Genomic DNA, 27,956 nt, shown 5'->3' with positions numbered 1-27,956 from the left:
GTGCTCTACTCAACAAATACACTAATGTACAGCTCTAGAAAAAATGAAGAGACCACTTCAAAATGATCAATTCCTCTGGTTTTACTATTTATAGGTATGTGTTTGAGTAAAATGTTTAATTCTATAACCTACTGACAAAATTTCTCCCAAATTGGAAATATAAATATTGTCATTTAGAGCATTTATTTGCAGAAAATGGCAACAGGTCAAAATAACAAAACAATCCTGGTGTTTTCAGACCTTGTATAATGCAAAGAAAACAAGTTCATATTCATTTTAAATCACCACATCACTACTTTTTAAACTTAGGAAGAGTTTAGAAATCAACATTGGTGGAATTATCCCAATTTTTAATCGCAGCAGTGTTTTTTAAATTTATTTATAATCTTTCTTCCTCATTAAATATGATTTGGTTCAGGTGATCAGCTAAGTAGAGTGAGGTGTGCTTGTGTTGGAGTTCAATAGACACTGGAATCGATGGCTGCCATACATGTAGAGAAGCTGATTTATTAAGAACATTTTGGAGTGGTCTCTTATTTCTTTCCAGAGCTTATGGCAAGGGAAACACTGCCATTTTTTTCTGCAACATTTGATCTGAAACCATTTACCTGGAGACGGGAGGGGTCGAAATGATCCTCCAGGCGGTCTCCTCGTCTGAGTGTAGCCAGGACTTTTAGATCCAGGTGTGTTGTGCAGTTTAGAGTTGGGTGATGGGGTAGTTGACTTTATTGGGCTGGATGATGAGCTTACACGTTCAGGGGACTCCGTATCTGTCAAACAAGAAAACACTGTGTTGTGTTATATGACAAAGGTATTTAAAGCTGCTGCGATAAACATTTTTAATTTAACCGATTAAATCTCTGTCATTTTCTGTGACAAACCCACACTCAGACTTCACATCTACAATCTGTTTCAGCTTCTTTCAGCCTTTGCTTTTCTCTCCCAGCTCTAAACTTTAATATTTCCCCCCCCCATTGTCAATGCTCTCATCAAAACTGTTGCATGAATACAGTGATCTGTGAGTGACCCTGCTCACTCACCTCTGTGGTGTTTCGGACTGTGGACGATAGTGTGATTCTCTTCTTGGTCCCATTTCGGATCTTGTTCCTCACCGGGGAGAGGTGTGCTCACTTCTGTCACCTTACAGGTGTACTTACAGCGCCTGCGGGGGTCCACAGTGCTCCAGTACAACCGAGAACATCTGGAGAATAAAAGGGAAGACAAATGTGTTACATGAATAAACAAAAAGAGAGATCTTCATCTAAAAATGCACCTTTAACCAGTCTTGAATGACTGATGACTGAATCTGATGACTGAATATGGCTTCATAATGACAGTGATGACTTACTGATAACCGACAGGATACAGCATCCTCCCGTTAGACGACAGCTCTGACAACACACCAAGTCGCTGAATTTGCAGAGAACCTGGAGAAGTGAGGAAAAAAAATATATGAGGAGACTGATAATACTAATAATATTTTATCCCCCATCCAAATGCTGTACACCTAGATGTTTCTTGTTTTTATTACCTATGGTCATGTTTATGGTTTCAGGTTCAAGGCCTGTGAGGAACTTTCTCCTGAAATTGATCCCCTCAAAGTCCACGTAGACCCGTCGAGAGACTTCAAACCCTTTACCCGACACCATCTGGAAAGACGTGGAACATCATTAATTAACACAACGTAAGGAAACATGCGAGATGTATGAGAATATTTTAATAAATGTAAATAACAAATATAAAACCATACATTTATGACTCTACATTCAAAAAAAAAATCTGCCTATACCTTTTCACTGACAAGATCCCTGTGTTTGTAGCAGTACATCTTCCTGTCCTGCTGGAAGACACAGTGCTGGGCACGAGCACACATGAAATGGAAATTACTCTGGCAGGTGGCGAGACAGCAGCCCACAGTGGCTCCCGACTGTCCACAACGATCACACCGCTGGAGGAGGAAGGACACAAACAGTGGCATTAATAAACTTGAAGAGGTCTATCATGATCCTGTTATCAGTTACACATTTAGACTCAGAGTGACCAATAATAATGTAGCGACTGAACACACAAAGAGCGATTGACAAGTCATTTTCTGATCATGTCTTACCAGGTGGCGCCCTCTTGAGACCGCGCTGTGCACCTGCAAGAGAGCACTGTTGTCCTCGTACACCTCTGCAGACCAAAGGCAGCAGTTAATGTGGGCCCATTCGTTCTGTCCCAGGTACAACAGCCGTCCTGCATCCTGTAAGGACACAGAAAAACTTAATGAGCTCCAAAGAATCGTCACCACTTATATATGACATTTAGAAAAGACACCGAAACTCACATTGGGAGACGAGTCCCCATATTGCTGACACAGCGTACACTGCCTCAAATCTTTACTCTTGGTTTTTTCCAGATCATCTTTCACACCTGTGAGGGGCGGAGAGCACCAAATGTTTAAAACCTGACACAGCAATATCAACACATTAATACAACTGATAAAACAGCACGTCTCAATCCCCCGTACAGATGTGACCCTCAGCTGTGTAGTTGTTGTACATCCAACGGTCACATTCCTGAACAGACATGATACAGAACAGGCCGTACAGTCTCCGTACCGTGTGAATGCAGATGGGGGCTGTGTGATGCGCCGGGCTGCGGAGTATTGAGCGACGACAGCGGCGAGTCTGTTTTCCCCACCGCTGGGCCCCTGGACTCCTTAGGTTGGTATGTCCTCTCCAGCCACTGTGCATAGCTGTGCTCCTTAGATGGTGGGAGGACGGCCTCGGGGAGCATGCCACTGCAGAGCAAAGGGATATGAACAGTCAAGGAGGAGACATCGGAGACAGAGGTCCATCCACATCCACTTAGTGATTCCTTTTATTCTCCAACTCCTCTAAACAAACTGAAGCCTCAGCTGTGATATAAAACTCAAATATGTGGTGTCACAGTGAGGGAATAATGTGACTGCGTATATGCTTCAGGAATAATATTTAGTTTAGTTGTCTTGTTAGTAAATTTACCTCGGGAATTCCTCAGAGAACGAGTTCCACTTTTTCAGAACGTGTGCAGGAAACCAAGTGAAGACTTGCTGCACCAGCTGTCGGGAGAATGAAAGACAAGAACAACTTTTAGGACCGAACGGCAAACCAAGGTTAAATTATGGTCAAGGACAATGACGGCTATTTTTGGATAATATTTTAGTCAAACAGTCTTTTTATAGCTTGGTGTAGTGACTCAGCCCCTCTGTCAGACAAGAGGAGGCGGTTATGAAAACTGAAATGGAGGGAAAGACCTAGAAAACTCCACAGGAAATCGATGAAACAGTGAGTTTCTAAAAATACACACGCGACTGTGGGAGAGCATACTTTGACATAGTGCGCCTTGGCCTGACTGGTCAATCGCTGATCCTCAGGGAGAAACTCCTCCTCCTTCAGCCACTTCCTCATCATAGCGTTGACATCTGTATGGAAAGCTTTCTAAATGGACAAGAAGAAGAAGGAGGGGGAGGAGGAGGAGGAAAAAACGAGGGCAACGGTTCAATCCAGAGCATCTCACAAGAGGTTATAGATGAGGGAAAGAAAGACTTATGTGACATCAGTGATTTCATTCATTTCACTGAACTGAATGTGGCGATTGATTTCTTGTAATTAGCAGATTATAATGAAGAATAGGCTCACTATTGATGCGTAACCGCCTCCGTTAAACTTCTTCTCCATGACTTGCAGATCGCAGACTGGCCGCTGTTCCTTGACAAACCCTGAGTTGTTTGCTTCCTGACACTGAAAGGCAAAAAAGACCAAATTAAATCATAAAACATCCAAAATAAAAAACATTTTCATGAATAAATTAGTGTTAATTCCTGTAAAAGTCAAATATAATCCTTTTGAAACTTAACTCTTTAGATATACCATGTACTCTTACCATTTTACAGACAAGCAGGTGCTTTGTGGTCTTGTTATGGAGGAGGTCGGTGAGGATGTCCCCCAGCCCGGCCGTTAGCCTGCTCTGCAGCTCCTCCTTCAAGCTCCTGTGTTCAGTCCGCTGCTGGCCGCAGGGTGAACAGGTGAACGCCACCTGTAGTGCGTGGCTTGACAGCAAACCAAACAGCTCCTCTGCAGTCACACAGAACACATGACTGCATCAGTGCCAATTAAAGCAAATCATGTTGTTGATGCAATGTGCATCCAGCAAGATTAGACCTGAAACAGCATTGTGTACGACTCATTTCTATGAGTGCATATATCTCTGTATATCTCTGAACTGTCTGCACATTATGGTTCATTAGACCTATTTCTGACTATTTAATTATTGTTTATTCACATAGTTAAGATGTAATTAAAATGTACCTGTGTGCTTCTATGCAATACAATTTTGCACAGACAAACAGAAAAATTAGATCCTCCTCACATCAGTGTTCAAATTCTTCTACATGCTGTCACTTAACCTGTCAGTCAAGAAGATCCCATGTTTAGTTTTAATGAAAACTCATTTATGACTCACCTGAAAGTCCTTCACACGCGTAGTGAATCCAGTGGTTGCACTTTGAGCACTGAATCATCTGTACATGTTGGCTGCTGTCCTCGTAACACTTGTGGCAGACAGTGCAGAAATTACCTAGTGCAAATACAGATCAGGGATCAGTCACATCATCCTTTGGCACTGCCACACATCCCTCTAAGCCAGCAGTGTGTGTACTGACTGAGTGCTGTTAGAAAGTAAGTGTATGGTGATAAATGGTGATCGATTGCATTGAGATTATTATTAGCAGTCATAAATAACCTGTTATCAGGCTATTGTTTATTATACATTTATAATAAAAATGTAATCAATTCAATTTTTTTCCATGCAGTCCAGTCCTGGTCCACAGCTCGCGGTTTGGGGACCTCTTCTCCAGGTTACACTGGACATAAACTCATGACAGGTTGAACCATGTATTTACTCTGCATTTACATAAATGGCTACGAGTCCTGGGGGAAGCTGCCGTACCTTTGTTGTGGAGAGAAGTGCAGTCAGGACAGAGATCCTGCTTGTGGTTCCAGGCCAAGTCCCAGGACTTTCCAGGGGTCACACCACAGCTTTTACACCGAATGCAGGTCATGCACACCTGCACAGACGATAAAGTCAGGAACCATCACAGAAGTCCAGGGACTTTTGCCCCGAGCAAAACCTGAGGAGCTTCTTGATAATAATTTATGGCATTTATTAATATTCTCTCAGTAAAACCATACAAGGAGATATTTTGAACACTATAAAAAGCAAATACCCAGGGCAAACTGCAGTTCATAGGTTTAGGGTATGTTGGTCCCAGGCAGGAAGGATGGTAGGAGGTGTGGCATCTCCTGCACTGCAACACAGGCTGGAGGGGAAAAACACATCACAGAGACGAGTGTATTAATAACACAGCTGAGGTTAGAAGCGAGGTTAGCGCCTCTCTCATGTGCCGACTCCCCGTGTTTTTCCCATCTCTGCTGCCTGCACAAGATCGCACTTTTATGTATAATTCATAAAAAGTCGATACATTTTTTACTTCCACCAAAATCTGCAGAGGGAATCCAAAAGGACGACTTTGGGATGTTCATGGTTCACGTTGTGAGAGTGTCGCTGGGTCGCATACCTTTGTGCTCTTGCTTCTACGGCCGCACACGTGGCAGAATTTGCAGCGCCTGCAGCACCAGTTCTCCTTGTTCTCCTCCTTGGGGCGCTCCTCTGGCATGAGGCAGAAACTATGGAAAGGCTCACAGCAGATCTGGCAGAATATCATCTGTGGAGAGACCGAAGAAGATTTACCTGCACTGCAGCGCACCAAACGTGATGAGATTAACTATGACCTGGGCCACAACAAACAGCTTAAAGAGTTTACGACTGAATAAAAATGAGCAACATTATGCACAACACTTTAATTATCATTCAGATTTTACAGTAGTTTGGCAAAGTATGTGAGGAGCTGAAGTACCTCATGTCGTCCTTTACTGGCGCAGAGCAGACAGACAGGTTGTGGGGTGGTGGGGATAGATGTGAGGACACTGAGGCCGCCCATCAGCCACACGTTCTGGACAGCACAGTCCTCCTGAGGGACAAAAACAGCAGGTTAAGTGATCAGAGTTTTTTCTTCATATCAATTAAATATATGGAAGTAAGCCACTTTATTATAATCCCATAACAAAAGCTGGTACATTAACATGGTACAATAATTAACATAATATTTTACGCATGTAACACCACAATACAGACAATTTAAAGATCTAAAACAGATATATAGTTTTTGCTTTCAAGCTTCAATAACTGTAATAAAGCTTTTTTCATTTTATTAGTTTTGCTGCAGGGAAAATGCCAAATGTAAACATTCAAAGGATATTTTTAACACAAATTCAAGTTTGAGTGTCTTCACTTCAAGGAAGAGAAGACAAATGTTAATGAAACCCCCCCAGACTCTTCTTGGAAGGAGATGCTTGTTTATTTTGCTTTTATTGTAGAGTTGCACTGTTCTTATGTGTTTTTTTCTCCTTCATACTGAACATAGAGTGATTTTCTGTTGTTGAATAATCTACTCTTTCATTTAGGAAGAATGCAGAGGTGTAAACATAATCTTAGCGCTGCAAATGCAATATACAGTCAATATCATTTACATCCCAGTGGACGGTGATATAAAAATACCACACGACGCCAGTGCCATCACCCACCTTAAAGTCCACGCGGATCTTGTACTTGTTCTGCAACAGGCCCTTTTGGGGAAATCCGTTATTTAACCCCGTCAGACTGTTCATTGACGCACACTCTGCAGGATTCTGGGAACGAAGGACATAGTGTGGGTCAGTAGTTGGGCAGGTTTGCAGCACTGCCTCTTTTACAGCAGCAGCAGCAGCAGCAGCATCCTCCTTCTCGTCTTCAGGCCGATCCGCTCGTTCGTCTTCCCGCTCCTCTTGTTCGCCCTCCTGTAACTTTGTGTCTGCATGGACAGTCTGAGGCGGCTCTGGCACAGTTTGTGTGTTAGCTTTGTCCGTCTCGGCCAAAGCATCTGGGTGCTGCACCTCAGACTCTGGAAGTGCCTGACAACACGACTCTGATGGAGCCTCTGTCAGAGCCGAGTGCGGTGTGGACTGGGGGCTCGGTTGAGGCGACGACGAGATACGATTGTGTAATTTCAGCGCCGCCTGCACCACGGACTCGGGCAAGCGGTGCAAACGTAACAGCAGGGATTTCTGTGCGGAGGCCGTTATGGGATGCGGTGAGAGCGGAGGGGAAGCACGATGCATTACAGGCTGGGGCGACTCTCCAGCAGAAGGTGTTGTGCAGTGTGATGGGTGTGAGGTTTTGGTCGGTGTAACAGACTGGGGCGACTCTGGACGGGCAGGTGCGGTGGGGTGTGGCGAATGTGAGGCAGCGGTCTGCGTTACAGGCTGGGGCAATTTTGGATGCAACAGTGCAGCATGCTGATCCAAACACAGGGGCGACTGCTGCGTCAAAGACACACCAGACTGCAGGATATTATCAGGCAGACGATGTAAGTGTATTTGTAGCTGCTGCGGCAGCTTCGGCATTGGGCGCCTGGCTGGGCCGGACTCGGGGAGAGTTTCTCTGGGCTCCGTCTCTTCCGTACTCTCCTGTTCCTGTGAAGGAGGGGACTGCCTAAGCCAACCAGCAAGACAGGTTCCACAGTGACACCAATACCAGTGGCATGCAGAGGCGGCGACCGGCAGCAGCCAAAGTGACAGAATAAAGGGGACAGCTCTACGATGTCTAAAATAATGTGTTAGCAAAGAATAATAAGTTGGAAAAGTTTAGTCTACTTTAGAAAATGCATTCGGTGGATACAGACAGAGAGGTGCCATCAGCAAGGTATTCATGTCTCCAGTGAAAAGAATACTAGATACTAGGACAAAAAAAGGAAAACTAACAACTTGTTCATCAGTTTGTTGACAACAGGTCAACTTCATGGCAAAATGCATGGTCCAGGTTTGTTAGTTTCAAAAAATTGGGTTTGTCCAATTTCCCTGTGCACTATTACAATGTGCTGCTACACATCTACATTATAATATACAGCACAGAACAGATCATTCCTATGTAATAAGGCCATGAATAAGGTGTGTGCACTATGATGCACAGTACAAGACAGTAAACAGGTCATGAAACTAACCGACACATGCATATTATACAGTGTGCTAAAAAGGTGCCGCCTGGCATGTACATGCAGGTATCTACATTTCTAAAGGTGCATGCGTGATTTAATTCATGCAGCTACTCAAAATAGATGTCGACAGCAACAGCATTTTCTGCACAACACGTCATCTAACTCCACTCCACTAACGACCTGTAACTAAGGGTTACAGAAGCTTTGAAAATAGGATCTCAGCGTGAGTTTTGCAGCCACCAATACGCTGGTCGAGAGCAGTGTTGTTTACATTCTGCTGAGCTCTTCTTCCCCTGAGGAAGTTGCCGTTACACTCCTCCACCACTCTAATCAGTGATCCCTCCGGACAAAGCTTCAACAAAGCAGAAAGCCACACAAAGCTGTGCAAAACCAGGAGAAGCCGCATGTCGCATTGTTGACAGTGTCACTTTAATAGACTGTATGTGTGACTGATTGTGTACTCGCTTCTTCTTCAACCTCATCTTCAAAATACAGTGGCTTCCCTTCGTTGCTGATGTATTACAGAAGGAGGGGGGGGGGGGGGGGGGTGGTGGGGTTATATAGGCTTGTGGCGACACAAACTTGATCCTCAATCATCAATACAAAGCAGCACACAGTCACCATGTATGTATACGTGATGTTTACAATGTCAAACACTGCGTCATGTGTATGAGATAACCAGCACTGCAAACTCGCAATCAACAGAAGCAGGTGCAAATAGATTTCACACTTGAAAACAGCAAAAATACAGGGATTATAAAAATTATGAAGCTTGGCAGATGATGCAGGCAATGAAGTCTTAAAGGGATAGTTCAACATTTTGGCAAATTGGCCCATTGCCATAATCGCTATAGTCATAGCAGTAGGTTCGTTACCTTTAATTGTAGGTGTAAGCTATTTTCAGTACGGCGGAGCGCAGCAGCTGGCCGCTCAGAGCTACGCTATGGAGGCTAATGGAATTTCTTGGTTTCGCTCATTAAACTCATCAAATTCAACATCCCAAAACTCCACAGCGCTTTTGTAGACAGGTTGTGACCTGCACAACCACCACGCTATGAGATAATGACGGAACGATACGAAACGGAGCCGTTTTTGAGGTAAATACAGGGTAAATACGGAGACTGCTTGCTGAAAAACTGTCCCTGAACGCAACGCGCATCAGCGGTTTTGTATGAATTTACCTCGAAAACGGCTCCGTTTCGTATCGTTCCGTCATTATCTCATAGCGTGGTGGTTGTGCAGCTCACAACTTGTCTACAAAAGCGCTGTGGAGTTTTGGGATTTTGTATTTGATGAGTTTGATGAGGGAAACCAAGAAATTCCCTTAGCCTCCATAGCGTAGCTCTGAGCAGCCTGCTGCTGCGCTCCGCTGTACTAAAAATAGCTTACACCTACAATTAAAGGTAACGAACCTACTGCTATGACTATAGCAATTATGGCAATGGGCCAATTTGCCAAAATGTTGAACTATCCCTTTAAAGGTTAGGGAAAAAAACCATGTGATTGATTAGATTGCCATGGGATTTGAAGTCAAATGCTCATGTCAACTACAATCAGCAGAAGCAAAGAGGCAGCGCAGCCAAGACTGATGCTATAGATGCTGATTAATCAGCCTCAATTACGACACAGCAAGACACTGGAACTAAACAATCAGCCTTAGTTAAATATTGACATTATTATATTTCTGTTTTGGTGCAAATGTGTAATTACACGAATATGGGAAGATGTGAAACCTCCCTCCCTACCTTCCTGTCCCATACAGACAATTAAAAAACCTGCTGCACCTCATGTGTGCACAATACTGCACAGCCTGTGTTGGCTACATGTCTGATAAAGAACAAAATACTACTGATGCGATATTTGACTTTTCTTACATATCAAAAGTGGAGTCTGGATAGTCATAGGAAAGTGACTGCCAGAAACAGCTGTGTGCAAGACACCAACTGCCTCCAACACAAGCTAAACAGGCTGGGTGCATTGTACTGCCTGGGGGGAGGGAGAGAAAAATGGACTGCATTTTACCATGAACACAGCTTCAGGTTAGATACATGCAAGGTGTTTAATATAAAAAGGGAGAAACGTAAGAGTCAGAAACAGAAAATAAGCTTAACTGAATATTAAAAGATGTTATTAGAGTCACTCATTCCAACACAGAAGATTGAATTGAAAATGAGAAAGAAACTGAAAGGCCTGGGCAAAGTATTATTTGGAAATAACTGCTCGGTGTTAATTGTCTTAACCATAATTATCCAAATTGGCTCATTTGCTTTGTTTGAATTGTCTAAATTTGTTAACACCACCTGTCATCACATTTGGACGGATGACTTGTTATGCAAAAAGCATTTTCCAAAAATACAGTCTGGCCCAGGCTTGTTGAGGTGCATCACTGGAGACAAGGAGGGAAATCTGCTGCATTTCTTTTTTTACCTTGTTAGCTCTGGGTCTGCTCACGGCTCCTTTGGAGAACAGCCGGCGATGATGCTTCACCGCCTCAGGTGGAGGGTCATCTGGTACCGGGATGCCATCTTGAGGAGCAAGATCTCCAAAAGAAGATAAAAACTGATCAAGACACGATTCTTAAATTCTGAGTTTCAATAACTAAAACTGCAACTTAACTACAGCCTCACATCTGCACACACAACTGGTGATAATGTGCAATACTTGCTCATTGTATGCTGTGTATAACGTTTTGTATTTTGTACGATTGGGCTGGTCCCTTGTGTCTCTTATATAATTTAATTTTTTACCCGTCTGTACATTTTGACTCCAGACTCAGGGAAACGCACAAGTGTGTACATGTACAGTGATGTATCTGTGCAATTGGCAAATAAATTCTAATCGAATCAATAAAAAAATCCTTTTTAGCGCAGAGCATTCATCATTAAACATAAAAAAAATAATTCAACTCAGGATTCTGAAATTTTAAATCAATCCTTTTTTCTGTGTTTTGATGTTGGCACAGCTTCACCACCAGTATTATATGCTATTCAATCAGAATCAGCCTTTATTGTCACTATACAGAACTACAGCGAAATTATGTTTTACTAAATGGTTTTGTCAAGCTGTACCGTTTCAAATCTGTGTTTACATTCTCTGGCATTTACTTGGTGATACAGTCATAAACCAGTAGCTGAGGAAATTGTTTTGTGCTCCATTAAATGACACCACAGAGAGAAACAGTTGGACATAGTGAGCAGTAGATTAGGACTGATCCCTATAGTTTGCCGTCATCTGTGGGTGGAAGTGTGTGTATGTGCCGAGAGAGAGAGTTAAAGCTACGACATCTAGGTAAATGAGTAGTTACAGCTGTAGAAAGATGCTTTTCTGTCACTATGCAGCTAAGCAACAGATCAGCAACCCAACACAATGACAGAAGGCGTTAAAAGCTGCAGCAGGGTGGTGCTGAACAACATGAACCAAAGGTCTCATGAGGAAAATTAAAACAAACTGGGAACTGCTGGAGTCTCGAGAAACTGGCTCTGGAGCTACTGACTCAAATCTGATGTCGTCAATTGATCTTTTCCAATAATACCATTTTTTATCCTTTCATATGGATCAAAATTTCCCCACAGAGCACCACTCTGTGCTGTGAGACACTCTGAGTCATATGAAGAGCAGCAGAGCTTGAGTTACCTTGGTTGCCTGTAGCAGCAGCATGTGGCTTGGCTGGCGACTTCACCGTCTTGTTCTCTTCTTCCCCTCCTAGTTCCTCTTCTCCTTCGGACTCTGATTTAAGCAGACTGCTGTAGGAGCGTGGCGTGATGTTTCGCAGGGATTGTTTCCTGACCCCTGGCGTCGCCGTGGATGATCCCTCGTCCGCATCACCGGTGGCCCAGTTTGTGTCTTCACCGCCCGATGTGGAGCCCGACAACCGCCTCGCACGGACTATGAACACGCACACTCATGAGTATCACGCACAGCAGTTGATCATTTCAATATCCTATTAAATTGATTTATTGGGAAACTGATATCCCTGTAAAGGGCATCATCTAATGAGACACTTACCTCTAAATGGCCTGACAATGCGCTCGATCTTTGCCTTCTCAATCCGTTCACACTTTTTATATCTGGGGAGCAGGAGAAAGAGTCAGATGTGATTCTATGTCCGAGATAAAACTCATGTGTACCCATCTATGAATGTGTTTAGCTATAAGAGTCGACTTGCCTTCATTAACTGGATTGTTTAATATGTTTTACTGGAAAGAAATAAGAAGTATTTTCATGTTTCATGATAAAAAAAATTGAGTAACCTACAAGTCAAACAGAATCTTAGGCACCGCTGACTCCGACAGAGTTTAGAAACTGAAGGCAACTTAGTTCTGTCAGTACAAAATGTACATGTCTGCATGCTTAATATGAAGCCATGATAGTAGCAGATTAGCCAAGATTACAATAAAGATTGTTTTTGTTAAACTGTAAAGACAAAGCATAAAAAAACCCAAAAAGACACATTTAGTAGCAGTTTTCTCCTTTTTCCAGTCTTGACGCTAAGCTACGTTAACCAGCTGCAGCGTCACAGTTAATGCAAAGACACAAACGTGATGCTGAAATTCTTGGTGAATTTCCTCAAATGTCAAACTATTCCTCTCAACTACTGGCAAGCATTTGGCGCCATGTAGACCGCTGGTTAATCACAGCACAGTTCGATATCAAGCTAACACCGGTTCTGCTTTGAGGCATTTCTTCATTTTCCAGTCGTATTGCTCAAAGTTAATTTTCAAAAAAAAAAAAAAAGGCAGGAAGAGACGAAGGTTTTGCAGACAAGGCCTTTGAAGCATTTTATCATTATCAAACACCTGTGCAATATACTAATCTTGCGCAGTAAAATAAAAAATATTCAGCTTGTCTTTGTACACACACACAATATGAATGTTTCACTGGTTTAATTCAACTTACATGCAACACTGCCTCTTCGTGTTGGGCCCTCCGAATTTGGGCTTGTCGAGGCAGTTGATGCACTTGGCGCAGTCCTTCTCTATCAGGCAGCCGGTGCAGTGTCCACAGCGCCGGGAGCGGACTCCCCCCGGCGCAAACTGGCTCAGCACCTTCCTCTTACTGAACCTTCCCCTGCCCCTCCGCCTCCGCCGGATGTTTTCCTGAGAGACAACCCACTGAGCCCTGCCCTGATCAGAGACGTCATCATCGTCATCATCTGCCACATCTGCAAGCGAGACACACAGAGGATGGGTAAAAGTGCCACAACAGACGTTTTTAAAACATCATTACGTACATGTGATGATGAGTGTGTTTGTGTGTTGTTAGAGGGGGGTTGGGGGGGGCGGGGGTTTGACATCTTTGGATGCCAGTCAGCAGGAGACGTTACAGGTTTTAATTCCTGTGATTGGAGGTGCTTACATACTCATTTACTTTCTCTCTCTTTGCTCTTGGATAGAGTGAATACACCAGGAGAAACCCGTTGCTGCTGGTGGAAACTCCCCTGCCTCACTTTATTAGATCACAAACTACTAAGAGCAGATTTAAAATGATTCACAGCCTCTTGCATCCTCCAGTGGTGAAACTTAATGCGAGCTGGCACAAAGCAACTTCACACAGACACAAAAGAAAAAAAATGCTCAGAGGTGGTGACTGTCATTATTTAAATAAATAATGTAGCTGAAATGATCTTTTCGCTTTTTTTCATCTGCACTACATGTGTTCATTAAGAGACAGGGCAGTGAGTCTATTTGTCAAACAGCACTTCCTCACCTCATACTGAGTGATGCTCACTTGACCAGTGTTGGGTAAAGCTTTCCAACAGCGGTGGCTAATCTGTGTGTGACAAAAGATATTTTTGCTGGCAAATATTTTAGTTACAACTACATTGAACTAACAAAGCAGTTTTTTGAGTTTGCCAAAAGCAACAAAAACGGTGCTCTGTGTTTTTTTTTTTAAGGTGTGTATTTATAACTACTAAATAATGCCAGTTTGGAAGAATATTTTAGCCAGTGTTTTTTTTTTTTTTTTTTTAAATCATCATAAACTAGCTGAGCAGCTTTGCCAAACAAAAAAACCGCAGGAATGAATTAAAGTCTGGACAATGCCAATGAAGTGTTCTCACAATTTGATTCAAAAACCTAAAGCATGACATACAGTAACAAATCCAACTAACTTTTTCATATCACTCTACAAACGACGCAGCAGCCTTGAATGTTCCAGATAATAGTATCTAGCTGCTGCTACATGTTTCAATGAGGGGACGTGAGAATCTCGGTCTGAAAGATTCAGCAAGTTAAAAGGAATAGGCTACCTAACCTTCACAAAATATCATTTAATTACTTCTTTCACAATCATAACACTTAGCATTAGTGAGACCCTTCGGAGTTGATAATATATGGTCAATGTCAATATTTCTTTACACAACCTATTAGATTAAAAAAAAACACACACACTCACATATTTGAGAGTTTAAATAATCATAACCAAGCAATGTGCTAGGCAACACTGACACTGTGTCAAAACACATCTTTGGTCTTTCTTTGCTTTATATATACACACATCCATATATGGCAAGATTAATTTACCGGTCAAAATTTCATATGAGCTCATTGTGCTGCTGAGGTCAACCTACGAGCGTGTTGACCTTGACGTTGTTGCTGCTGGTAGTGACAGTGTTTGCAAAAAAGGTTTAATGAAGCCAACAAACTCTACAAACAACCTCCTGCAGCAACAATCCTCCTGTTAGTTGACAGGTGTGCAGTGTCTCCCAGGAGCCCACAGTCAGACACAAAATTATCTTATAACAGTCAGTACTGTACCGTACAGTTTTCTTCTATAGTGTAAGATTTTTTAAATACTGTCTAAAGGAAACTAAAGAAATTGAATTCAGTGCTTTTCAACACCAGCATCTGCCCTGTGCTCTCCTCCGCCGCTCTGACTGAGGTTCCTCCTTTGTGTTTAGTTTAAGGGGACACATATTTAACTCTGCAAATACAATGCAAATGTAGTTATAGTCACATGCAATTTACCATTTGACATAAGAGTCCATATTTCTTCCACAGTGGTGCAATTTATGTGCTTTCTGCTTAAAAGAAAAACAACACACGTTACGTGCACTGTACCTTCTGTTGCGGGGGAGAAGGTGATGCCCTCTCTCTCGTGCAGCGGCAGGGCGCTGAGTCTGGGGATATCGTCTGGCACCGTGGCACGGGGCTGCCCCAGAGCCACCGCTGCTGCCCGACACACATGTTTAATCCTCGGACCACACAGCGGTTGCTCCTGCACACAAACACACACACAAAGAAAAAACATGGATTCACCTGGGTGTAAACAAATTACAATATTTGTCATCACTTATTTATGTCAAATCTCCTCTCACATAATACGGGAAATGTGCAATATCCTTAGTCGCAGTGTAAAGTATCTGATATTTATTGTATTAATTGCCTTTTTACTCTTTATTGTTTATATCTTTTCTTTTAAATTGTGTGCACTTGCTTATCTTTACTTGTTTGTTGTATGTTTGTCCTCTGCACAAGAATTCCTATGTACCTAAACAAATGTACAAATGGTAAATAAACTTTATCTAATCTATCTTATCTTATCTTAGATGGTTGTTTTCCATTGCTTTATTTTGCACTTAAGTACACGTTTTCCTCTCTCTTGCAGCTCAGCACCTTTACACTGTGCATTAAACTGGTGTTTCTCATGAGCGCCTGCATGGCATAAAGCAGCTAACACACACACAAGAACAAACAAACACAGGGACACAATAAATGGTCCAGTTAAGACTCAACACAGGTGATTACAACTAGGGCTGGGTATCGATTCAAATTTCAAGAATCGATTCGATTCCGATTCTTAAGATTCAGAATCAATCTTTTCGATTCGATCCGATTCATTCCGATCCGATTCGATTCGATCCGATATCAATTTGGGTTAGTGTCATTAAAACTGTTTTTTGAGCTGTTACCTCTTTTTCTAGTTATGTAACATATTAATACCTGATTGTCTAGTTATGCAACATATAGTATTAAATTAATGAAGTAGCATATTGGTAGTTAATGATGGCTATAAGACTGGGGAAAATGGCAAGGACCAATCCCAGAATGTTGATAGACTAGAATTTTACAAACATGCTGTAGGGCAGAATTACTGAACAGATCCAGGGCACCTGCAGCAATGGATTGCTATTGGGACAGTAACCTGGTGCATTATTAAAACTATGACATGAAGAATTCACCCAAAAGCTGTTGCTATTGAATACAAAAGTATTTTAATTTTGTCACGGCCATTTGGCCCACCAACAGCTGTGAACGTGGACAACTAAAGATAGTGACGTATAGGGTCACACAGAGTAAACTACTGCATGTTGTGCAGACTTCAGTCCAAATAGCAGCATCAGTGTGAAAAGCAGCATGACGAGTGGTCGGAGCGGAGCGGGTCTCTGACTGCAGCAGGGACCGTGACACTGCTGTGAGACTGGCCGCCGGTGAGGCTGGGGGAGGGGGGGGGGGCTCATGGCGGCACCCGCGGCTCATTGAAGACGGTGCTTGAGACGTGCTTTCACATCGGAGTCTACAAACGAGAGACGTCTTTAACAACACCGGAAAAAGTCGCTAGATTTGTCGCTAGTCGCCATTGACAAAAAAGAGAAAGTCGCCAAGTTGGTTGGATGAGAGAGTGGGGGGCGGGTGTGAGGAGGAACGAGCATAGATTGTAGGGAAAGAGCCTGCGTGTGTGTCTCTGTGTGTGTGTGCGCGAGAGAGAGAGGAGCAGAGGCTCGTTAGTAGAGAAGTTTGTCTTTGTTGTTTTTCTTTCTTTTGGGTTACGGCCGACAGTAACTGTACCATTCCTGAAATAAATGAAGGTTTGTTGTGCAACTCCTCCTCATCCTTTTATCACGTCCAGTCGGACGCTATATAAAAAAATAAAAAATAAAAAAATCGATCTTTGGACGTACGAATCGATCTGTAGGAATTAAGATGAGAATCGATTTAAAATCGGTGGATCGATCTTTTCAACCCAGCACTAATTACAACATATTCTGCAGCCTGGTGCTACTTGGATTTTTATCAAACACAGACAAGCCACATAAAAAGAATATTTCCAGGATAAAAGCATTACCTGAGGACTAATATCTTTGGGAGATACGCCAATTCTCCTCCTCCTCCTCCTCCTTCCACTCACTGGCACTCGTGATTCTCTGGAGCCCAACTTTTGGTCCAGGAAAGAATAAAAAACAAAGGTTTCATATGAGACATCCTGCTGCAACATCACTGTGTTACTTTACCTCTCTAGATTAATAACCAAGTCTCCCACTTTTAAGGTCTTGTGTGAAATCATTAGCACTGCAATTCACTTTTTCTTTTCCACAGTAGATTATTCAGTGAATTACAATCAACCAAATAGTTGTTTTGTCAATAAAATGTCAGAATATTGTGAAAAGTTCCCATCACAGTTTTCCAGAGCTCAATGTGTCATCCTCAAATATCTTGTTTTCAATTATTTCAGCAACGTGTAACACCACAGAATCTTTCCTTCTTCACCATAGATCCTGGATTTGTTTTTACCTGTGACAACTTGAGCTGCTTCTGTTGGTCAATTTTTATGAGCTGGACTTTGGCTTTCTTCAGAAGGTGGAGCATCCTCTTATTAGCTCCGCTGAGACCAATTCGATGGCTCGGCCCGCTGACTTCTAAAGCCTCCTGACTCTCCCCCGTCACGCTTCCTGCTTGATCTGTGACAAATATCATGAATAAAAAAGCAAATCTGGTCAGCTGATGCACAACCCCGTAACCGTAGGAGCGCTTCCAAATACTCTCCTTTGAACTTAACCCTCCTGTCGTCCTTCTGGGTCAAATTGACCCAATCTGTTTCCTTCCTTCCTCCATCCTTCCTTTCTCCCTTCCTTCTTTCCACAATACTTTTTCCCTCCCTCCCTTCCTTCCTTCCTCTCCCTTCCTTGAACAAATCTGTTCTCTCCCTCCATCTTTCTTTCCTTCCTCCCTTCCTTCTTTCCACAATCCTTTTTCCCTCCCTTCATTCCTCTCCCTTCCTTGAACAAATCTGTTCTCTCCCTCCATCTTTCTTTCCTTCCTTTCTCCCTTCCTTCTTTCCACAATCCTTTTTCCCTCCCTTCCTTCCTTCATTCCCCCCTTCTTCCTTCCTTGATCGAATCTGTTCCCTCCCTCCATATTTCCTTCCTTTTTCCCTCCCTTCCTCCCTCCCTCCCTTCCTTCCCTTCATCCTTACTTCTTCCTTCCTTTTTGACCCGATTGACCCAATCTGTTCCCTCCCGCCTTCTATCTTTCCTTCCCTTTTCCCTTCCTTCTTTCCTCCCATCTTTCCCTTTGTCCTTCCTTTCTTCCTTGACCCAGGAGGACAACAGGAGGGCAACAGGAGGGTTAACAACAGTGGAGCAAACAGTGTTAAATGATCTCCTGGCAATTTCCATGATATTAAAAAACATTGCAGAATTTCTCAGACCCAGAAATCTTCATAAATATTTAAACATAAAGGAAGGAAAAAGTAATCCTTACTATTGTTGCCGGCGTCCCACAGTGGCGTTTTAGAGGGCACCTCCACGTCAGCGTTCACCACCACCGCCAGTTTCCTCACGACGCCAGGAGACTCCATCTCCTCCATCATGATCTTCGACCTTTTCCTCTTCCTGACATGAGAGGTCACGCCGTCGCCTTGTTGTGTATAATCCCCCTGAGCGTCACACTGGCCTTTCTTCTTCTCCGCCACTTTCAAGGTCAGTTTTTTGAGGTTCTTGTAGATCTCCAGGTGGCTCGTGCCCGGACTGGCCTTTGAAGGAAACTTTGCGACGGCAGACGGGCTGTCGAGAGCCGACAAAGTGTCAGAATTCGACTGTAACGAGTTCCCGTCGTGACCCGACTCGTGAGGCGATGCGGCGCTCGCTTTTCCGTCCTCTTTCTGCTGACTCTTCAGCCACGACGACAGAGGACCCTTTGGAAAGGGAATCATCTCCTCGTCCAAGAACCTCTTTGGAGTTTTAATAACACGAGAGGACCGGGCGCTCATCACGGGAGCGGAGGAGCTGTTGGCGGTCTGTTGAGCTTCAGAAACCCCCTCCGCTGGGGTCGCGCTCTGACCTTGAAGCTGCTGCCCGTCCTGCGTCGGTTCGCCTGGAACGGGCTCCGTCACGTAGGTGTAAAACACACGCCGGGTGCGATTTCGACTGATTTTTGGACCTTTATTCTCCGATTTCGCTTTCCGCTTGTGGCCGAACAAAGACCTGCGTTGGTGCCGTTTGTTCGGCCGTTTCTGCGGGGAACTTTCGGCTTTGCACTCGAGGGGCATCGCCGCCTCCTCTCCGCTCTGAGCCCCGGCCTCGGTCCCGGCCTCAGGAGAGGCGCCCATCCCCTTACCCGTTCTCCTCCTCTGCCGTTTGTGAGAGGACGTAAACGACAGCGTGACTGCTTGAGACGCGCGCCTCGTGTGCCCGAATCGAAAGCTCTTCATTTGTTTCGCGGAGCTCCGAGGCTGCGATTGGTCCGTGTCCGAGTCCTCCGACACCTCGCCTCGTTCTTTGACCTTGGAAGCTTTTACTGTGCCCTTGACTGCTGTCACAGTGCTCACCAGCTTATTCCGCCTGGTGCCACCTGCTGAGGTAGCGGCTGTTTGGTTTCGCGAGTTGCCCGAGTCGGCCGTTCGTCCTGCTTTCCTTATAAAGTCAATTGATTTTTTACTGCTCCGTCTACCTGAGGCCGGCTCGTCCGTGCGTCTGCCTCTTGCAGTGAGAGCTACCTGCCTGCCATGCAGTTTAATGACCATCTTGGGTATTTCTTTGTCTTCTGCTTGGTTCTCTTTGGCACCCTGGCCTTCTTTAGGAACCCTCGGTACAATTTTCCCAATTAGAGCTGATTTTGAGGTCTTGGGTATAATTTTTCCAATGAGAGGTTTTGTCTCTGGAGAATGATCTGAAGATCGGGGAGACCTCGATTGGCTGAGCGACAGAGACCGAGGAACAGCGCCAGAAGTTTTCTGTGGACGAACTGCTGTGGTCCCAAATCCAGTGAAATCTTCCTCCTGAAGAAACAGAGAAAACATTTGAATTGATTGTTGAACACCAAGTCAATCATATCCAAACTTTTATTTGCAATAAATTCTTGTATGACATAATGAAAATGGACACAAAAGAATCGGTAACATATATAATACAAAATAGAGAGTTGATGTGAAAATGCTAAATGAACTGACAGAGAAACAATTAACTGCCTGCCTACTTATCTTTCCAAACAATGATAATGAACGGGTGCAGCAGGTGCTCAGGTTTCCGCAGCGTGGGAGGATCACTACCACCGAGCTGTTACCTACTTTCTGTCGTGATGATATGGCGAGGACGCACAACTTAAAGTGATAGTTCAGCTCATTTGACGACGTGGGGTTGTTTGAGGTTGTTATCTAACAGTCAATGTATTAGATTCAGATCAGCAAACTCCCAGTTTAGCAAAGCAGCTGTGAGCACTGACACAGAGGCAGTTGATCATAAATTACACCCAGACCTACTGCCGGCACTATGCAACTCAAACAGAAAAAAAAAAAAAAGTATTTTGGCATTTTCACTAAAGAATTTTCATAATTTCTCACCCACTTCATCATTTGGTTATTAGGTATTATCCCCACTGAGACTGTGTGGCTCAGCATCTGCTCTGCTCTCCGCTCAGACAACACTGTGAAACTGATCTCGTTTTCTATGAGCATGAGCTATGAGAAATAACAGCAGGTTTTCAGTTGGTGCAACCATCTGTCTGCACATGTGGAACTTTTTTCCAGTGAGATAAAATAATTTGAATGCGGTGCAATCTTCTGCAATCCCACAGTCATTAAGTTTTATTTAGTGAAATTTAAAAAAAAAAGGCACATTATAGCATACCTTAATTCTCCTGTTAAACATTTCAATACAGCCACTTATGGAAAATATAAACTCAAAGTTAAAGAACAACACTCGTGCTTCCAGCCTCTTCTAATTGAAGCACCTGTCTACCTCAGGCACAAAGACTGCCCACTACAGCACACACTTCACACAATTCAACTGGCTCTCCAATTACTCACATCCATCTTCATCTTCACACGCAAAACTGCGACTCTGTAGATTCGTCAGAGAAGAAACTAACTCCCCTCACTGCAGAACAAGTGAGTGTGTGGCAAATAAGTGACAGTTGAGCATCAGCCACAAGCTTTAGCATTGAGCCATGTGACTCTGTTACAGTCCACACTAAAGGGATTGCATCAGTGAAGCCCGACTGATGTCAGACGCTGTGCTGGAGATTTAATAATATCAGATCCAATTTGGCATCATATCATTATCAGCATCCACCTGCCCAGCTGCTGCTAGAAGTGCAAGTACACTATACCACCGTAGAAGTGAATGATAGCCTACATCCAGCACTGGCCTCTATGGAGAAATAATGTGAACACATACTGACACATCTGAGTCACTTCTGTCTGTAGTGTGATATTAGTGTTGTATTATTTATGAATGACTGTAGCAATGATTGGTCATCAATTTACTGGTTGCAAAGATGAACATGTGCTATCTTTCTGAACCTGACCACTGTTTGGGGGGAAATAAAACAGCTAATTTGAAGACTCTGAGAACTTGTTGTGGGTTTTCTTTCATAATTATATTTCAAAGATTAATTGATTAATGAATAATTAAAATATTAGTTATTGAAGTATTAGAGTTCAGCTTTTTCCAAGAGAGCAAAGCGCGGTGCATGGTGCTAACGAAATAAAAAATACAGAAATACAGCTCTATTAGTCCATGTTTTAACATTGGACCAGTGCAATCTAGTCATTTTTAATATTCAAATAAAGTGAAAAAACAAAATAAAACATTACATAACAGGAGCTATTACCTAGGTCTACATAACTGTACAATAATGTGCGGATTTCACCCTTAGGGCCCTTGCACTTTCTCATACAAAACTTGAAATAATGTACAATAATCTATTAAAGCTGCAGGATGATTGTTGCAACAACAAACTAAATGCAAAAGTATTGACACGGAAATCTACATTTTCTTTGAATTAGACAGACTTCTAGCATGACAGTAAAGATGGTACAACCAGTTTTCTCATTACCTTCGTTATTAAATGTCACCTCAGTAATGAGAGTGAGTGATTTATATCTGCAAAACGAACCATCAGGACAAAGGACAATGGGTTTTTTTCGAGAGTATGATCCATCCATACATAAAGGCTCGGTAATATCTCTGCCTCTCTCTTTTTTCTTTTCCCTCTCACTCTCCACGTTGAGCCGACGTCCACAACAAGCAGCGGTCAGCTGACAGCTCGCAGTGCTGCTGTCCCCGGGTTATCAGCAGCAGCACCGACGTTTGGTCTACGACAAGAGGATTAGCGGCATGTGGATGTCAGCAGCGCAGGGTGGGAACTTCAACTGCACGGAAATGTGTCAAGTTGGGATGACCGAGCAACCAACCAAACAAAACAAAAGAGACATCTCCTGGTTTCCACAACAAAACAAAAAGAAAAACGCATCCATGGCTTTCACAGCACCGCTAAAGTTTCCGCCTAATAAATCCCCCCCTTTGCAGCAAACTCAGCTGGACAGACACTGATCAGTGTGTGCGCGTTGATTGTTACAACTTGGAGCCAATTTCTAAACACACAATGATTTCCTGAGAGCCTGCAGAAGCAAACAGACTGTAAATGTTCACCCACCACCATCACCACCACCAGCCCCCCTGTTGTAGCTGCAGTGGTGCTGCTTTATTCAGTGTTTGCAACCCAAGTTACCGCGAACTAGCTCCACGTTAGCTTTAACACTTTAAGTGCATATCAAAACAAAACGTTTTAAATGTCTTTCTTCTTCAACAAACTGGCTTTTAGCGGCACTATTGTTACCAAATCCCGGCTGACGTGCTGTGTGTTAGCTTATTGCTCACCTCCTCACTGTTGCTGCTGCTGCTGGAGTCGAAGCCCGCATCTCTCTGCCGCCTGTGCTTCTCCGCCGCCCCGAGAAGACGCAGCAGCGCCGGGTCTTCGCTCAACGCGAGGCCGATGTTCACGGGCCTGGGCCCTCCGGCAGCCAGCTCCCCGTTGTCCGAGCCCAGCCTTCCGCGTCTGGTTCGTTTCTCCGACCGCAGCCTGCTGCGAGCCGAGCACGGCCGGCCCGGGAATCGAGCCCGGGCCGGCGCTAAAGTGCTCAACCCCGCCACGGTAGCGGGAGATGATAATCCGCCTCCCGATGCCGCCATTATTTACTACAACAACACGGACGGCGCGCTGGCGGAGGGAGACTGACTGCAGCGATGTGGGAGGCAAGATGGACCGCCGAGGCGAAGGCGCCAGATAGAGAGCAGCCACAGGGGCATCATGGGAAAACGAACTTCGCCGCGGAAGAGCGACCCCACTTCTACACACTGGGCGACTTCGCTTATGTTAAATCCGCTTTCATTGCCTCCAGGTGCCCCCCTTTCAGTCTATGGTGACCCCCCACCCCCTCCTTTTTTTTTTCCAGGGCCGGTCCAAGCCTCCATGGGGCCCTAAGCAAAATCTTTATTTTGGTGCCCTCTATTACTGCCAATAATACTATTACATTTTTTACTCTGTCATTGCGAATCATCATATCCTGGCAGGTTTTTTACCCATCTATATGGTTTTTATTCTGAAATGCCACCAAATTGATTTACATTTAATCTTCAAATTGATATAGTACTGGGATACTGAATGTCAACAAAATAAACCAACAGACAATGCATTTACTGTAAACACATAATCTGCTTTTTAAAATTTTTGGTTTTAAATATACTGCAATGGAAAAGTGCAACAACAATTTGAAATGCAACAATAATTTAATAATTTTTTTGTAATTATGCAGTGTTTCTCTAAGGATCAACAAAAGTTACGCACTACATTTTAAAAAGTTTCTTGCCTTTTGGGGGGGCCCCAATAGTCACGGGGCACCAAGCAGGTGCTTAGTTCGCTTATGCCTTGGGCCGGCTCTGAATTTAACACTAATTAGTCCGTTCCTTCTACATGTAGAGGACCTTTACTTACAACCTCCAGACACTTTGCAATGTTTACTGTACATCTCTTATCTACATCTACTGGCCTATGACTGTGAACGTCCTCATCTAACTGTCCTGAAATGTGCTTTGACTTATCTCTTATATTAATATATATTATATAATCTCTTATCTCTCATATTATTTTACTTTATTTTATTTATATATTGTCTTCCCCTTCTTTTATTATGTATGTATATGGATATTCTCATTCATCCGGTCATCGTTCTTTCTGGGTAAATTGAACGTATATGTGTGTAAAAAAAACAAAAAACGTCCAATGATTATACCATAAATAAAAAACTGATTTTTCAAAATATTTTATGTGTCACACAATTAATTGCTTAATTAATTATTTTTCTCTGAGCAGCAGTTAAACATACAAATAAAAGTTTCAAAGTTTGTTTGGATATTAACAACTATAATCACTGATAATCATTGCTGTCAATAATGTCAGTATTGCCAATAGGTTAAATTTTTAGTGAAATGTGTTATCAACTTCTTAGGGTTAAAAACATTTGAATAGACTTGACTATAGCTCAGAGTTTATATAGGTTAAACTCAAAATGGAGAAAAACTAAGTAACGTGTATTAACATGACAAACAAAAATACAGCAGAGATTTAAATATTGTTTAATGCAATAATCATTTACTTTTTGGAAGAAAAATAAGATCATTATTTCATGTGTCATACAGAATCCTACACTGGTTCAGATAGATTTTGGATTTAACTTTGTTTAGGATTCACTGTAAATTCTCCCCATAATTGTCACCTTTAAGACTTTATCTGAAAATAAAACAATACAGTTAAATACAAAACACTCCCAGACGCGAGGGAGAATAAGATAGTTGCTCTACAGTGAGTATAAAACACTTCAGGTACAACAGAGGTAATATGGGCAGCAAAGAGGGCCTTATGACACAATTTCAGTGGAAGTGGACATAAATCATAACTATGTACAGAAATGTATTCACAAGTGTGGGTTGTCCTTCTAAAAGCAATGCAAAACCAACGTTCCAGAAATAACCTCCTTAATTCAATTGTGTTGCATCACCTGGCTTCTAAAACTGTCACCTTTGGATGTTTTACATCCACATTTAAATGTTCCTCCTTCACTAAACAGAATATGATAAGAAATGCTCTGACAATCATTTGGGAGGATGAAGTTTCAGTCTTTTTCCCATATATTATCTTTTTTCTTCTACGTCCTCTTCTTTAATGTGGATGTTCCTGTGGACTTTTAGGACACTCTCCCGTAGAAAGATCTTTCCACAGGTAGGGCAGGTGTATCCAAAGCGGTGACACTTGGAGATGTGCGCTCTGAGCTGATCGGCCCGGGAGAAGCTCTCATCACACTCTGTACATGTGTGACCTGTGCTAGGGAGAAGCATATGCGCCTCCCTCTTGTGTGCCCGCAGGGCTTCGACAGACGGGAATATGAGGTCACAATTCCCTTCAGGACAAGGGATCTTAAGCTCTGGTTGCAGCTCGGTGGAGGGGCTTCCCTCTATAGGAGAGCCATCGTACGCTTTGCATCTCACTAACTCTTCTTGATGTTCAGTCTTCTTGCCGTCAGATATTTCTCCCTCAGCTGGCTTCTTGGGTTTCCTGCCACGTTTTTTTCCTGGCAGCTTAATGCCACAGTTTAGATCAGCAGCAAACTTCTCCTGGTGCTGCAGCAGCTCCTCTTCTGTCTTGAACCCGTGACCACATTTGCAACACTGGTAGGTGTTGACGTCATCGGCCACTATAGGCCGGCTCGGGTGCACAGTGATGCGATGGCTGCGAAGTCGTGAAGGACTGGGGAACAAGGCACCACAGTCCCTACAGGGACACCGCCGCTCTATGCACTTCTTCCGTCTGTGTTTGGTCAGCTGCAGTGAGACATGACATACTCAGTAAAGACAGAGAGCAACTGTTTTATCATTTTTTAAACCAATCTATACAAAACAGGCTTTCCACATGCGGCCTGCTGTGTCCTCACCTCAGTGAAGGTCTGGAAGCTTTTCCGACAGTAAGGGCAGTGGAAGGGCTTCTCCTCTGTGTTGTGGGAGGCCTGGTGCTCAGTGAGCTCCTCAGACACAGTGTAGCTCTTGTCACACTTATAACAAGTAAAGACTGTATTCATCTGCAAAAAATAATGAGCAGGAACTGTGTGAAATAGAGACTCAAGAAGATTTTTGCTCTTTTGTTGAAAAGAAAGTGCTTTTTTCCCCTCAAAGTCAAACCAAATCACATCTCCATTCTCAAAAAAAGATGAGAAAAAAAAATGATATTATGTGTGAAAAACTAAATTATGTACAAAATGTTTATCCATACTTGAGCCTGACAGATACATTACAGATATTCTCACAGAAAACTGCAGATGAGAAAAGCCTTTTATTTTAGTAATTCAGAAAAGGATTTGCACTCGTGAAATATCTTCGATAGATAGATAGATAGATAGATAGATAGATAGATAGATAGATAGATAGATAGATAGATAGATAGATAGATAGATAGATAGATAGATAATAACAGTAAATGCATGTAAATGTAAAATGTCCCATACAGTACATTATATGTCTCAGTTATAACTCCAAACTTTGACTAATCTTTATAGGATCAAAACAAAAAGTTACTAAAGTTACTAAAACCATGAATTTGCTTTATGGAAAAATAGTCTACCCATTCACACAAACCATATTATTATAAATGTTCACATCTCTAATTGTGGCCCTAATAATCACAAGTAACCTCACGTGAACTGAGGCTTTGCCCTACCTGCTGCAGATGCTTCTTGTACTGGTCTCGATGACTCTTCCTCATGTGCCTCTCCTTAGCTCTGGGGTCGGAGAAGGTGATGAAGCACTGGAAACACTGCAGACTCTCATGCTGATCTGGATCACAGGGAGATGACAGGTGGCTAGATGACCGGCTCAGACTAAGTGATGGGAATAGATCACATAACTGCAGTATATCAAAGGGCTTCTAGGTTCCCAGCATCATATCATTTATGAACTGTATAGTATATGACATCTTACAGGCCTGCAGAGGTGTAACCACAGGTGTGACCACAGGTTCAGACTTGATCTCCGCTGAGGTGGATTTCATCTCACTCCCAACAATGACCTGCTCTATCTTTAACATTTCCATGCTGATGCTTCCACGCACTACCCAGCCGCACGGAGCTGTAACACAGGAGCACACTGTTGTTGTATACACATGCATGCATAGATATATGTAGGCTATGTACACACTGACCCACGCATTAATAGCTGAACCGACAACAGAGCAATGTCAGATTAACCAGTCTATAAAGTGTCAGCATGTTTAGGCTAAATAATTCAACATAACGTGACTTAATATACTTCATGCATGCAAATAATGAAATAAAAACAAAACACGTTAGGCCTGCAGCTAGCTGACAGAGGGATGGATGCAGGACCCGCTGGTCGACATGCACAGCTGCAACTACAAGCGAAGTGATCGTGCTCATGTATTTTTTATTTATTTTAATTCGCTCGTGCTTCCTTCGGTGTTTCATCTGTGTGCTTCGTGACTCAGTCCGTGCAAGGAATCGAGAGTAAATTTGATTCAAGTTTTTGTAAACAATTCAAAGGAGGGAACCATTTCTTACCGCTCGACTCCTCCGCTGAAATGAAGCCGCGGAGAACGGCCTGCCCACATCACGTGACCGGGGCAAGCGATGGAGTTATCGCGAGATTATGAGAGCTCAGCTTTGTCTGGGACGCACCACCACTGCATTGTCTTATCTGAAGACCAAAATAGATACTATTTTACATGGTGGCTCTGGGTGAACCCATTCTTTGTGTCATTTTGTAACTCTACAGATTCTTACACCA

General features: G+C 43.1%; 2 protein-coding genes across 3 annotated transcripts in view; both read right to left on the bottom strand.

Moving 5' to 3' along the window:
• kmt2ba (lysine (K)-specific methyltransferase 2Ba) overlaps nucleotides 1–23,362 on the bottom strand; it is a 32,650-nt gene extending 9,288 nt beyond the window's left edge. For both annotated transcript variants that reach the window (XM_083981900.1, XM_083981901.1), the window contains exons 1-27: nucleotides 22,989–23,362; nucleotides 18,592–20,107; nucleotides 17,623–17,789; nucleotides 17,177–17,266; nucleotides 15,172–15,328; nucleotides 13,010–13,274; nucleotides 12,119–12,180; nucleotides 11,747–11,998; nucleotides 10,541–10,653; nucleotides 6,666–6,770; nucleotides 5,939–6,052; nucleotides 5,600–5,746; nucleotides 5,249–5,341; nucleotides 4,972–5,089; nucleotides 4,486–4,599; nucleotides 3,907–4,097; nucleotides 3,663–3,764; nucleotides 3,351–3,461; nucleotides 3,006–3,082; nucleotides 2,601–2,782; nucleotides 2,327–2,412; nucleotides 2,108–2,242; nucleotides 1,790–1,948; nucleotides 1,532–1,649; nucleotides 1,349–1,427; nucleotides 1,041–1,201; nucleotides 609–770 (exon numbers count right to left, since the gene is read on the bottom strand). In XM_083981900.1, the coding sequence (XP_083838026.1) occupies nucleotides 609–770; nucleotides 1,041–1,201; nucleotides 1,349–1,427; nucleotides 1,532–1,649; nucleotides 1,790–1,948; nucleotides 2,108–2,242; nucleotides 2,327–2,412; nucleotides 2,601–2,782; nucleotides 3,006–3,082; nucleotides 3,351–3,461; nucleotides 3,663–3,764; nucleotides 3,907–4,097; nucleotides 4,486–4,599; nucleotides 4,972–5,089; nucleotides 5,249–5,341; nucleotides 5,600–5,746; nucleotides 5,939–6,052; nucleotides 6,666–6,770; nucleotides 10,541–10,653; nucleotides 11,747–11,998; nucleotides 12,119–12,180; nucleotides 13,010–13,274; nucleotides 15,172–15,328; nucleotides 17,177–17,266; nucleotides 17,623–17,789; nucleotides 18,592–20,107; nucleotides 22,989–23,300 (5,188 nt within the window). In that variant the 5' untranslated portion in view covers nucleotides 23,301–23,362. The remainder of the gene's footprint in view (nucleotides 1–608; nucleotides 771–1,040; nucleotides 1,202–1,348; nucleotides 1,428–1,531; nucleotides 1,650–1,789; nucleotides 1,949–2,107; nucleotides 2,243–2,326; nucleotides 2,413–2,600; nucleotides 2,783–3,005; nucleotides 3,083–3,350; nucleotides 3,462–3,662; nucleotides 3,765–3,906; nucleotides 4,098–4,485; nucleotides 4,600–4,971; nucleotides 5,090–5,248; nucleotides 5,342–5,599; nucleotides 5,747–5,938; nucleotides 6,053–6,665; nucleotides 6,771–10,540; nucleotides 10,654–11,746; nucleotides 11,999–12,118; nucleotides 12,181–13,009; nucleotides 13,275–15,171; nucleotides 15,329–17,176; nucleotides 17,267–17,622; nucleotides 17,790–18,591; nucleotides 20,108–22,988) is intronic.
• A 1,474-nt stretch (nucleotides 23,363–24,836) lies between these two features.
• Nucleotides 24,837–27,739, bottom strand: LOC310993337 (uncharacterized protein). Its single transcript, XM_083981660.1, has 5 exons — nucleotides 27,731–27,739; nucleotides 27,135–27,281; nucleotides 26,875–26,990; nucleotides 26,096–26,239; nucleotides 24,837–25,985 (listed from the first exon to the last, which is right to left on the bottom strand). The coding sequence occupies exons 2-5, from the start codon at nucleotides 27,244–27,246 to the stop codon at nucleotides 25,299–25,301; spliced, it is 1,059 nt and encodes a 352-aa protein (XP_083837786.1). The 5' UTR covers nucleotides 27,247–27,281; nucleotides 27,731–27,739; the 3' UTR covers nucleotides 24,837–25,298.
• Nucleotides 27,740–27,956: the final 217 nt, after the last annotated feature.

Source organism: Trachurus trachurus, assembly GCF_905171665.1.
Source record: "Trachurus trachurus genome assembly, chromosome: 11".
Classification (NCBI taxonomy): Eukaryota; Metazoa; Chordata; class Actinopteri; order Carangiformes; family Carangidae; genus Trachurus; species Trachurus trachurus.
The sequence above is the reverse complement of the archived record's forward strand: the minus strand, read 5'-3'. Positions and strand labels throughout refer to the sequence as shown.

What these genes read in the sequence shown, in the direction of transcription:
- LOC310993337 (XM_083981660.1), bottom strand. Translation starts at nt 27,246, where the DNA reads ATGGAAATGTTAAAGATAGAGCAGGTCATTGTTGGGAGTGAGATGAAA. An exon ending in ACAAGAAGCATCTGCAGCAG is followed by an intron (nt 26,240 to 26,874) that starts GTAGGGCAAAGC and finishes TATTTTTTGCAG; the next exon opens with ATGAATACAGTCTTTACTTG. An exon ending in GCTTCCAGACCTTCACTGAG is followed by an intron (nt 25,986 to 26,095) that starts GTGAGGACACAG and finishes GTCTCACTGCAG; the next exon opens with CTGACCAAACACAGACGGAA.